The sequence below is a fragment of the Anabrus simplex genome, chromosome 1 (genome assembly GCF_040414725.1).
Source record: "Anabrus simplex isolate iqAnaSimp1 chromosome 1, ASM4041472v1, whole genome shotgun sequence".
NCBI lineage: Eukaryota > Metazoa > Arthropoda > Insecta > Orthoptera > Tettigoniidae > Anabrus > Anabrus simplex.
The window spans coordinates 1033280591-1033294267 of record NC_090265.1 but is presented as its reverse complement, the minus strand read 5'-3'; the positions used below and the strand labels follow the sequence as shown (position 1 = coordinate 1033294267).

Genomic DNA, 13677 nt, shown 5'->3' with positions numbered 1-13677 from the left:
TGTCCTTACTGGAGCAGAATCGTAGCACAGGTTTACTTAGACATGAAGTAAGGGGTGTCCATCTACAAATATTTTGTGTAAAAAAAATGGCACCTTTTAAAAAAATTAATATATCTCGTCCTTTTGGTTTCTGTATTTTAATTCTGATTCAGTCCACATAAATAATATAGAAATGTCAGCTGTAAAAAATTAGTCGTATCTTCATTTGTTCCAAAACTATAGGAACATAATCTTGGCTTATTTAACATTGGCAGGATAAGCCTTTCAAACTCCCCTTAAGGCTACGGCCGCTTCCTTCCCGTTCCTAGGCCTTTCCTGACCCATCATCATCATAATACCTATCTGTGTCGGTGCGACGTAAAGCAAAAAGCTTTTAAAAAAATTTTTTGTTAGCGAATCATATAAAAATATGTTAAAACCTACCCACATTGAAAGAGGTTATGTTCTTTAACATAGATTTTTTACGCAAATACGTATAATTTCCATTCTTTTAAAGTACCATTTGGAACATACTTTCTCTTTTGTGCTTTGAATGAGTGTTACCCTTCGCAGTGGTTTATTGTTTTATTACCCTATTATGTTTCTGCACAGAGGGTAGGCAAGTCCGGCTATAACTGACTAATGGAAAGAAAAAATGGTTGCTTGCCGTTGTATTGTGAAAGTACGGTTGCTTCCTGTTGTATTGTGAGACAAGAAATGTTTAGTTTTGATTGTGGAAGTGTTGTGAGCAGTACTAGTTATTCTGCAATATTGTTAAATGCTTCGCAATCGTCGTTCATTTAAAAATTCTCCAAATAGTTTCTGCTATGTTTGTGGGGAATTAACTTAGAAATAACGTCGATCAATTACAGAAAATGTAATTTTTTTAAACATATTTTATCTTGCTGTAAAGTAGGTGATCCAAGATAAAAATTGGGCACCACACGTATGTTGTGTAATGTGTTACGTGAAGTTAACAGAGTGGTTGCGGGGGAATGATAACAATGTCTTTTGCTGTTCCAATGATTTGGCAACAACCTACCTTTCATCTGGAAAATTCTTACTTCTGTATAACCAAAATAGAGGGATTTTCAAGGAAAACTAAAGGTAACATTGTGTATTCTAATCTGCCATCGGCCACAAAACCCATGCCACATTGTCCAGAGCTTCCCGTCCCTATCCTTCCCCCCCAGTGGGGAAGATTATGTCATTCCAGAAGAACACGAACAATAAGAATCCTCAGACTATCCCTCCCGTTGATCCTACCTACATTTCTAAACATCATAAAAAACACCTCATCTGATACGACAGGCAGAACTTAATGATCTAGTTAGCGATTTAGGTCTTTCCAAGCAACATGCTGAACTATTGGGTTCTAGAATACAAGAATGGAACTTATTTTGAAGAGATACCAATATTTCAGTGTTCAGAAAATGAAATGATAAGCTGACTACTTATTTTGCAATAGAAAATGATGTTTGTGTGTGCAAAATGTGATCAGGCTGATGGATAAATTAGATATTAAATACAATCCAGAAGAATGGAGACTGTTCATCGATTCATCAAAACTAAAATTAAAAGCATTTTTATTGCACGATGGAAATTCAAAACCTTCCATTCCAGTGGCTCATTCAGTTGCTATGAAAGAAACTTATGAAGTCGATAATTTTGAATGCAGTAAATTATAATGAACATCGCTGGGCAATTTGTGGCGATTTGAAAGTAATAGCTTTGTTGCTTGTATTACAAGGAGGGTTTACTAAGTTTTGTTGTTTTTTATGTTTGTGGGGCAGTTGAGAAACAGCACAGCATTATGTGGTGAAGGACTGCCCTATCAGAAAAGGTTATATTCCTGGTGAACATGATATTAAATATCCTTCTCCATTGCAACGTGAAAAAGTACTTCTTCCGCCTCTGCATATAAAACTAGGGCTAAGTAAACATTTTGTGTTTCCGGGCGAGTTGCCCATGCGGTTAGGAGCACGCAGCTGTGAGCTCACATCTGGGAGATAGTGGGTTCTAACCCCACTGTCGGCAGCCCTGAAAATAGTTTTCCGTGGTTTCCCATTTTCACACCAGGCAAATGCTGGGGCTGTACCTTAATTAAGGCCATGACTGATTCCTTCCCATTCCTAGGCCTTTCCTGTCCCATTGTCACCATAAGACATATCTGTGTCGGTGGGACGTAAAGCAACTAGCAAAAAAAAAAAAATAATAAAAAAATAAAAAAAAAATTTGTGAAAGCTCTAGATAAGAGTGGAGAAGCCTTTCACATACTTGAAGACTCTGTTCCCTAAAATCAGTGTTGCTAAACTAAAAGAAGGCATATTTGTCAGTCCACAAATTACGAAAGTTTTGAAGGACAGCATTTTTGAGAAAAAACTTAACCCTAAGGAATTACGAGCAGGAAATCTTTGGCATCTGTTGTCAAAGGATGTTTAGGGAATCACAAGGAAGAAAATTATCACCAATTAATAGAGACGTTACTAAGAAATGGGCTGCTATATGTCACTGAAGATCCAATTCTTAGGTACATTCACATTTGGACTTCTTTCCTGATCACTTGGGGGCTGTAAGTGATGTGCAGGGACAGTGATTTCACCAAGACATTGCTACAATGGAGCAACGGTATCAAGGAAGATGGGATCTTCCGATGATGGGTGATTATTGCTGGTTTCTACAAAGGAAAGATTCCAGTTCACATAAAAGAAAGGAATTTTTCTCTATTTTATTGCATGAAGAGTAGTTTTTATAAGTCTTAATAGCTGGTCAATTATTAATGAGTTCTATCATATCTAAGCTATCGTTGAAAATGTCCATACAAAAATGAGAACAAAGTAATTTTGAATAGATCAAAAATCCTGATTTATTCAATGTATCAAGTAAATTCTATAACACAAAAAGTTACATGTTATGAACTTTTCACTGTCATTTTCATGTTCAGGGCATGCAAATTAGTTAGGATCAGCCTGTTTTATTAATGTTATGGGAAAAAAGTTCAAATTTGTTGAGTAGTGTATTAGTCTCACTGAAATAATTTGTATTACTGGTACTAAGGGTGTAGGAAACATTATTTTCCATCTTCTGTCTCCTGTATATTTTTTGCATATGACATAACAAAACGTGTCTTAGTGCTGGATGAACCATACTGGGAAGGGGTGGGGCAGGAGAATGAGGGTTGGCAGATACACCTTCCTGTTGTTCCGACTTCCTGCACAGGGTATTTGGATCGCTGAGTTTATGACATACAGTTGCATCCAGCTGTGCAAACATGCTGAAGGTTTTATTTTTGCTTTACTAGATATTATTGCTTATTGAATTCAGTGTGTATACTGCCCCATTCCTTTTGGCTGTTATCTGTACTAATTTTGCTGAGCAGAGCTGGAAATTTTTGCTCCATCTGTTTACAGTTCAGTTGTACTTCTTCCTGCACCTGAAGTGATTTTTGCATCAACAGGGGGTATTAACAGCTAGTATCTAAATAATTTTGAGACTACTACTTCATACTTCTGAAAGTTAAGAACACAAAACTTAAATACCAACCTTTTAAAAATTCATATTTTTAAATTACAGTGCTAATTTACATAGCACAGGTATCTTCAGCATATTGATAATATAGTTGAAAAAGTAATCTTTACTCTCATTAGTTATCACTAGTCATGTGTGAGAAGAAATTTTTAAGCCTCTATAATTATGTCGATGAGATTAGAAGTAGGTAATTTGAAGCTTTGTCAGGTTTGGAATATTCCTTTGGTCTTACTCTTAACCAGGTATTCAAGTTTTAAAGTTTCTTGTTCTTTCATTCTTGCTGTTCCTTATTACTGTAATCACAAGAATGTGTCCTTCATTTCAGATGATATCACTATGACAGCAGATGGTATTGATACATACCATCTTGTAAAGGCAGCTGGACGATACAAGTGAGTTTATCAGATTTTTTTTAATTTCAGCTTCTAATTTTCTCTTTTTTGAGCCTTCTCTTCGCAGAAGGTTGGTGACCATGATGGAGTAGCTATCCTTATTTTACACTTCCTGCATCAGGGATGCTGTATGGTTAGGGGCCCCTTATTTTTGTAAAGCAGTTTTTTACAAATTCTTACAAATTATAAGAAAGCTGTAATATATGGCAAGTGTTTTTCATGGCTATTGCATGATTTGCAAAAATTTTACAGTCACAACATCTGGAATTTTAGTCATTTTACCATTACTTTCACAAATTCTTACATAATTCACTATTTTTTGCATTATGTATTTTACCATTTTTCTTGCAATTTTGACAAATTTTGCACTGAAAACCACTGTATATTGCAGCTCATCATCCACTAATCAATCATGTAGAAACAGTTGATATATCTCGATGTTATTGTATTGAAATGAATTTCTACACTATCTATCGATTTTATGAACTTAGTACTAGGAGCGTATGTTGCATGTTTAGATTCAACTACATAGATGTTGTAAACTGTTAATATTTGGCAACCATGTTTGAATCTACTTAAACCAGGGAGCCATAACACTTACAGACAGAATAGACAAATTATTTTGCCAATTAACACTTTCACAGCCATAGATTTAAAAAAAACAAAAAAAAAAAAACAGCAATGAACTGGCTTATTAGGCTGCATGTGTCTATCTCAATGGGGAAGACAAGTTTTTGATTATACTCCGTTTGTAAATTTATTGAGATAGCTGTTTTCAATACGGAGCAAAGGTGAGGGTTATGGTTTGTAATACAGAGAATCATTTTGGCTAAAGGAGCAGGTTAACAATCCTTATTTGCTAACTCAGAAAGATTGTTAGATGATCAGCCACTGCTAAGTAATGTCTTGGAAAGATGTGCCAGTCCAACTGACAAACTCAAATGGCACAACTGCACAGTGGGCCAGGAATCATGTGTAGCTGGACAAAAGTCGATTTTATCTGGAATGCTTTATGTTTGACATTTTATTGTTAGACATGTGCTGGTACTATTATATATACTAGCCCTATACTATATACATATATATTGTAAATACTCCTTTACCGGGTGAGTTGGCTGTGCAGTTAGGGGCACGTGGCTGTGAGCTTGCATGTGGGAGATAGTGGGTTCAAATCCCACTATCGGCAGCCCTGAAGATGGTTTTTCGTGGTTTCCCATTTTCACACCAGGCAAATGCTGGGGCTGTACCTTAATTAAGGCCACGGCTGATTCCTTCCAACTCCTAGGCCTGTCCTATCCCATCGTTGCCATTAGACCCATATCTGTTGGAGCGACGTAAATCCACTAGCAAAAAAAAAAAAAAACTCCTTTGATTCGAAAATAGTTTTGCTTTTACAGTATAGTAACACAATATGATTTTGTCTTTACTCACTGCTCCTAGAAATCATCCTCGTAGTCATCATTGGCACTCTCGTTGTCGTCATTCTCTTCGTCCGCAGTACGCAGAGTTTGTGTTCCGCCAAAAATTGTCTGTTCCCGTAGCAACTGCCGCACTTCAAATGGCAAAGGTGTGTTCTTCTTATGCAAGAAAGGAGAAGCACTTGTTATTAGCAGATCAGAACTTCGCAAAATCCTGTTAAACACATCTTAAATGTTGTAATAATGATGATGTTGATGCTTGTTGTTTAAAGGGGCCTAACATCTAGGTCATCAGCCCCTAATGGTACGAAATGGAATGACAAAAGTTCAAAATCACCCACTAACCAAAATAAAAAATATCATGAATGAATGGATGGATATGAATTTAAAACAGTCAGTGGATCCAACCCAAAAACTATCATAAAAAATAGTGTTACTGACCAAGGGACCACTTCTAAAGCACAATCCTGAATCAAGGATGCTTGTTGTCTAAAGGGGTCCAAAATCCAGGTCAACGACCCCTCATAATGGTACTTGTCGCTAGTGGAGTAGAACCATGGTATTTGTCATGGTGGGGCACTAATCAAAAGTAGCGTAGACTCACGGTATTTCACACATGATGGTAATGCAAGTATTGTACGTCGTACAGGTAACGCAGACCTATGGTGTTTCTTATAACTTTGCCACTCATAGGCTACGCAAACCGATGGGGTTCCTCACCTAGGTGTACTAATCACGGGCGCTGGTATTCCCGTGGTGTTCCTCATATAGTGGGTACTAATCACAGGCAACGCAGAGCCATGGTGTCGCCCATATAGTGGTACTAATCACAGATACTGGAAACCCACAGTGAACCACTCTCTGCTGCAACTAATCACAGACCTATTGTGTACCTAATATAGTGGTACAACACGCAAGTAAAGGCGACCCATGGTGTTCCCTGTGTGATGGTACTAATCAAAAGTAGTTTCATGGTTCTAATACAATCATCCCTTGGTCGCCCGTTTTAGTCGCCTCTCATGACAGCCAGGGGATACCGTGAGTGTATTTTTCTGCATCCACCACCCACCGGGGGTAGAGAGAGAGAAAAAAAGAAGGGATCCGTCACTTTGAAAAATGAAGTAACGGACGAAGAAGGGCAAGGGCTACGATGGGCATGAAAATGAAAGACTCCCTAGATCTCGAATGCTCTAATGCCGTTGGTGTCGGAAAAGAACAAGAGTTGACCAAGGGAGGTCGGACAGGATAGATTAATGTGAGGAGCCTGGCACAAGTAAGTGGAAGCAATGCCAGGACTCAGCTAAGGGCCCCGTGGTCGCCACCCCATGCTCCCAATTTGAGAGCCTCTTGGGTCCCTTTTAGTGGCCTCTTACAACAGGCAGGGGATACCGTGGGTTTATTCTTCATCTGCGTCCCCCACCCACAGGGGTGTATCACTTATGTGCTTATGTCTTGCCTCCTGTGCTTCTTCACTCCGTATACCTATTAGTAGGTTGGCCAATTCAATTATACTTCCTGGGAAGTAACCTAGGGAGAGTCTCTATGATCATATTGAGACTCTGGCAAAATGGGGGTGTGATGCGAATATAAGAACTCAACGAGAGAGTTCTCTTAGCCTCTCTCACCTCAGTCCTCCAATTTCCAACCTACTTGCTGTGCCCCTGTTAAGACAAGCAACCCAGTGGAAGGCTGGGTAACAAACACCAGCGGGAAACTGGGTCGGTAAGCCAATGGATTTGGGGGCAGTGGAAGGCAATGGGAAACCACCACTGTACTTTTCCGTCGACAACCACATGATGGCTTTGCTTAATTCCAAATGTTCTGGAGAGGTCTCCCTGTTGGATCTCCGGGGAAGACAGCATTAAGAGAAGCCCCTATTTTAACCCACCAAAGTAAATTCTCTATGAGTCATTAGAAGGATTGCAGCGTGGAACATCCATGGTTCCTTACAGCCAGGGAAACTTGCAATAATAGAAATCAGTTCACATGATGTGGATATCCTTGGCCTTAGTGAGACTCATTGGAAAGTATATGGACATTTTGTAACTCATGGAAGGAATACTGTATATTTTTTGGGAATTGATGATATGAGTCGAAATGGTGTTGCGATTGTTGTTCCTGAAAAACTGAACAACACTGTCCTAAGCTGTGAACCCATCAGTGATAGAATCATTACCATCAAACTGAATGCTTCCCCTTGCAGAATTAATATTATTCAGGTCTATGCTCCCACAGCTGCAGCATCAGATGCTGAAATAGAGAGTTCTATAAACTGTTAGAACATACTATCAATCTGTTTGCAAATAGGGAAATGGTAATAATCCAAGGTGACTTCAGTGCTAAGATTGGGGACACTACTGGAGACATGGACATCAGATCTGTGATTGGCCGTTATGGCTTAGGCCAGGGATGGTGAACCTATGCCACACGTGCACACAAACACGACTCCGTGGCACATCAGACAACATATTTGAATGTTTTTTTAACATGTAATAAATAGGTCAAAAATCTAGCAACATAGCATATTTTAACATTATGCTTTAATAAAGAAGTATGTTTCAGTTAATCCTATGGCCATATTTATTACAAACTAGCTGATGTACCCATACTTCACTACAGAATTCTCAGAAAGACTGACTTTTTGGTTTTCCTAACTGAAGTCAACATAGGCCACTACAGAAAAGTCAGCCGGAATGTAGGAATTAAAAGCAATGTTATACAAAATATTCGATCAAATGAAAAACTGCACATTTTCTCACTTTTAACGAACAGTAGGCTACAACGGTGCCGATCTAATAGTCCAAAGTTCCTGAGCTGGAATGACCAGGCCGCAAACAGCCGTGAACACTCCTCTGCCATTGTTCCGTTAAATATGCACACTGCTCATTCAAATCAGTAGGGATTGAATAGTTCGAATGCTATGACGAACCTGTGTGTTACGTACCTGTAGTATCATGAAATTTATGAACCGGAGGAATGGCATGCTAAAGAAGAAAGTTATCTAAATCCCTAGCTACTTCCCTGGCAGGTTCGATCCTGGCTCAGTCCGGTGGTATTTGAAGGTGCTCAAATGTGACAGCCCCGTGTCGGTAGATTTACTGGCACGTTAAAGAACTCCTGCGGGACTAAATTCCGGCACCTCGGCGTCTCCGAAGACCTTAAAAAGTAGTTAGTGGGACGTAAAGCAAATAACATTATTATTAGCTACTTCCCGCCAATATTCAGGCAGGCTATTGCACTCACTACGACCGGGCGAGTTGACCATGTGGTTAAGGGCATGCAGCTGTGAGCTTGCATCCGGGAGACAGTGGATTCGAACCCCACTGTCGGCAGCCCTGAAGATGGTATTCTGTGGTTTCCCATTTTCACATCAGGCAAATGCTGGGGCTGTACCATAATTAAGGCCAAGGGTGCTTCCTTCACACTCCTAGCCCTTTCCCATCCCATCGTCGCCATAAGAACTATTTGGTTTGGTGCGACGTAAAGCAAATTTTTAAAACATATACTCTGTACGCAGCAATAATCCTATCTATTGGAGATGAGAGGCAAAAGAAGACAAAAAGCACATCACAGCAAACAATGGTCAATGTAATGTTATTGTTGATCAATTTTATGAGCTTTCTATATTGTAGCCCTTCACATTTAGTTTTCTTTGGACTCTGCATTATTAGGGCATCTTATAAAATTATTGATAGCGCAGACTGTAGTTCCGTATTCTCCGACTTTACATACCGATTTTCATTAAATTCTGTTTACCTACTTTCTCGTGACTTGCTGCTGATGGGACTTAGTAACAAAAATCCAAATTCATGAAAGTTATGTAGTATTCATCGATACAACCACTAATAACATAAATATCTGAGAATTAAATTGTAGGCCTTCCCCTAAACTACCATTTCACTCAGTGTGAATAAATTATTTATGGCCTAGGTTATAGTGACTTATTCCCTGACTTTGCATACCGATTTTCATTAAGAGAGGACCACTAATAACAAATATTTAAGAATTAAATTTTAGGCTTTCCTCCTAAACTACCATTTTTCTCATTGTGAGTACAATTATTTACTGTCTAGACTGTAGTGACTTATTCCCGACTTTGCCTACCGATTTTCATTAAGATACGACCACTAATGACATAAATTTTGGAGAATTAAATTTTAGGCCTTCCCTTAAACTACAATTTCACTCAGCGTGAATGCAATTACTTATGGCCTGTATTATAAAGACTTATTCTCTGACTTTGCATACCAATTTTCATTAAGATACAACCACTAATAATGTAAATATTTGGGAATTAAATGTTAGGCCTTCCCCTAAACTACCATTTCATTCAGCATGAATAAAATTATTTATGGTGTAGATTGTAGCAACTTATTCCCCGACTTTGCAAACTGATTTTCGTTAAATTCTCTCCAGCCATTTTCTCGTGATGCATGTACATACATACAGACAGACAGAAATTACGGAAAATTAAAAAGTGCATTTCCTTGTTACTGTGGACACAACTCATACAGAAATACTATCCTTTTTTAAATTCTGAGCAATGTACGGACAAAACTGTTGTATTAGGTTAAAGCAAAAATATACCTTATTCTTAAAATTTACCAGTTTAAAAAAAAGTTATTTACAGTCATGTTTGTGAATTAAAATCATGAAAAATTCAATCTAATTAATTTTTATAATGCAATCTAACACCTGAATGAAGTCAAATGACTGAGCTCGATAGCTGCAGTCGCTTAAGTGTGGCCAGTATCCAGTATTCGGGAGCCCTGAAGATGGTTTTCCATGGTTTCCAATTTTCACACCAGGCAAATGCTGGGGCTGTACTTTAATTAAGGCCACGGCCGTTTGCTTCCCACTCCTAGCCCCTTCCTGCCCCATCGTCGCCATAAGACCTATCTGTGTCAATCCAACGTAAAGTAAATAACAAAAAAAAAAAAAAAAGTCAAATGAAGGGTTTTGTGATGATCTTAAAAGGAAATAACCAATGACACACTAGACAGTAAAAAGTAATAAACAAGACCTTAATTGACACGCTAGTCGCTAAAGGTTTGCCATCCCTGGCCTAGGCAAAAGGAATGAACGAGGAAAGCAGCTACTGGAGTTTTGTGTTGGCCATGACATGGTAGTTTACAACACTCTCTTCCAAGCATCACCCAAGGTGTCTGTACACTTGGATATCTCCTGGTGTTAGTCAGGAATCAGATTGATTTCATTTTGGTGAGACTACGTTGGAAGACATCTGTTCTAGATTGTAAGACCTTTCCTGGAGCGAAATGTGGCAGTGACCACAATCTATTGGCCATGAAAATACGATGATATAGATGTTGATTCCCATCATCTGATGGCCAAGCAGGCATCAATTTTTAGTGATGAGACAAAGTCTCTTAGTGCATTGGCACTGCCGGTGGCTCCAGTTAGCCTACGCAGTGGCCTCCACGGTATGCACTAGCCAGCGTATTGGTAGGTGTGCTAGGTACCAACTGATGAGCCCACCCTAGCACACGAGGGCGAAACGCTGGCAACCAAGAATGAGCTAGCTGGAAAATTTATAATGTCCAATAACGGACCATTTATATTGGTATCATGAAAATACGGCTAAAACAGAAAGTCATCAAGAAGATTAAAGCAAGACAGTTTACTCACTAACCAGGAATCTCTTGCATGCTTTGGGCAACTTGTATGGTCAAAGCTCCCAGATTTGCTACTAAATGAAGAAGAATCACCTTGTCATATGTGGGACAGAATGAGAGAGATTGTCTCCTCATCTCTCCCACAGACAGCTAGGAGGACACCGAGTGCAAAACATCCCTGGATATCAAATAAGACTTTGCAACTGATTGAAGAAAGTAGTAGTCTGAAGAAACATGGTATCCAATCCATTCTGAATGAAAATAGGTACAGGATCCTGTGTAGGGAGATACAGCATAATTGTAGGAAGGATAATTCACAATTCATCCACAGTGTTTGCGAGGAAATAGAACAAAACCAGAACCAAAATTAAACAGAGGCTCTCTTCAACAAAATCAGTAGCATTACTTATCAATTTAAACCATACACATGGGTTATAGAAGACGAGAATGGACGCCTAATTGGAGATAGAAAATAAGCGCCAGAGAGGTGGAAGCAATACTGTGAAAAGCTATACTCTGGAGGAAATAATGATGTAGCAGTTCAGTAACCAGGAGGAGGGCCTTCTGCATTGAAACATTCCATTCTACAAAGCAAAATCAAGAACACCATTCACCATTTGAAATAAAAACAAATCCCCCAGACTGGATGGTATTTCTTGAGAGATGCTTAAAGAAATGGGTGAAGAAGGCTTGTACATGCATTCATTGTGTAATAGAATATGGATGACGAGAGAATGGCCAAAAGCTTGGACAAGCTCTATCTTAATCCCCTTGCATAAGAAATGGTCAGTCAGGAAGTGTTCCAACTATCGTTCAATTGCTAGGATATCTCATTTAAGTAAGATTTTATTGTACATCATAAACCAGCGCCTCAAGTCTTGCATAATGCCTCACATATCCATTGAGCAAGCAGGATTTGTTGTAAGAAAAGGAACATGGGAACAGATTTTTAATATGAGGCAAATAAGCGAAACATCTTGTGAGTTCTGTGTTCCAGTGCTGTTATGCTTCCTTGACAAGAAAGCTTTTGATTCTGTTGTCTGGAATAAACTATGGCAGGTTCTTGGTGAATTTGGCATTCCACAACATCTAATATCCTTACTGAAAAGTTTGTATGGAAACAACACTGCAATGTAAAGGCAGATGGCAACATTTCAGAATTTTTCAGTATTTTGAAGGGTGTCCGACAGGGGTGCATATTATCACCTATTCTATATAATATCTATGCTGAGTATGTGATGAAAGGTCTCAGTGACTGTACTGGAGGCATATCAATTGGGGAACGAAAAATCATTAACCTGCGCTTTGCTAATGACACCACTTTCATTGCCAGCAGTGAAGATGAACTTGCAGAATCACTAGCAAGGGTAAAAGATGCACGTTTAGAATATGGACTAGAGTTCAACCTGAGCAAGTCCAAACTAGTGGCGATTGACAGAGTGGCACAGATACAGCTGGCAGGTCAATTAAGGGAACTGGAGGTGGTAAATAACTTTATATACTGTACCGTGGATCGACTATCTGTGATACTGAAAGTTCTAACAAAGAGATTAGGACACAATTAAATTAGCATATAGTGGGTTCCACCTTTTCAATACATATGCAATGTTGTTATATGATATTTACAACATTATTTATTACAGATTACAGAACGTGTTTCGGTGTACAATTTTTAACACCATCATCAGCTGCATGGAAAGTGTGTAGAAACTTGGCGATCAAAACAATGAACAGCATATTGTCATACTTAACTCCATATATACAGACAATAGAATGTTGTTATAATTAAATATTAACATCTTATTATACTAGATTAAAACTATAATGTGTGACTAGGAAACTCTTGCAAGTCAAAATATAAAATTCCTCATTTGGTATATGAGTGGTCTTCAGTTCCTTAATGTCTATGATTTTATACACTCGTAATATTGGCTAAAAAAATAACTTATCGAATCGGACTAAACCAGACTATTATTTGATGAAAGATTGAGAAGATGTTTCACAGGTATGAGAACTCACAGGCTTGCTGTACTGCGACTGTGTACCTTACTCGCTATCGTTCATACCACGTGACGTCAGAGCTTTCCAGCCAAGCATTGCTGACGAGGAAGTATTGTTATGCCATCACAGTAGCAAACTAACTGGCTATGATGGTTGTTGTCGTTATTATCTTTATAATATGCGAAATAATAATAATGTTATTTGTGTTACGTCTCACTAACATTTACGGTTTTCTGAGACTCGAGGTGCCGTAATTTTGTCCCACGGGAGTTCTTTTTCGTGCCGACAATTTATAGCGCCACACACGTTTCCATAATATGTTGACTGCATTTTAACCAGTACAGTGGTTCTACTTCAGATACTGACAACACGAACACTGTTCACGTAGTGAACCACTGTAAAATTATTATGTATCCGTGATCCGATATACAGTAAATACGTAGAAAGAGACAAAAATGTCGGTCGGTCACTTGCTTTCTTGGCTTACGCTGCGTGAACCATCAACGATAGACCCCAAGTGTAAGCATACGAAATGTAGAGCATAGAATCCTCTACAAAAAAGTCCGCGATGGCACATACCTATTTCCAACCGGCTGCCCTCTAGAAGCGATTTTATGCTACAGTCCGCGGTAAAAAATATAACTCCTTAAAATTAAATAAATATTTTGATATTATCCTCGAGTTCCTCATCAAAATAAATTGTTTGACCTCCTCCAGTATTTTATA

At 38.6% G+C, this 13677-nt stretch overlaps 1 protein-coding gene across 1 annotated transcript in view; it reads left to right on the top strand.

Annotated features, from left to right (window-relative positions):
* The window catches only part of Pect (phosphoethanolamine cytidylyltransferase), a 132702-nt gene that overhangs the window by 38352 nt on the left and 80673 nt on the right, over positions 1 to 13677 (top strand). The window contains exon 4 of the mRNA XM_067136991.2: positions 3833 to 3899. Coding sequence (XP_066993092.1) covers positions 3833 to 3899 — 67 coding nt within the window. The remainder of the gene's footprint in view (positions 1 to 3832; positions 3900 to 13677) is intronic.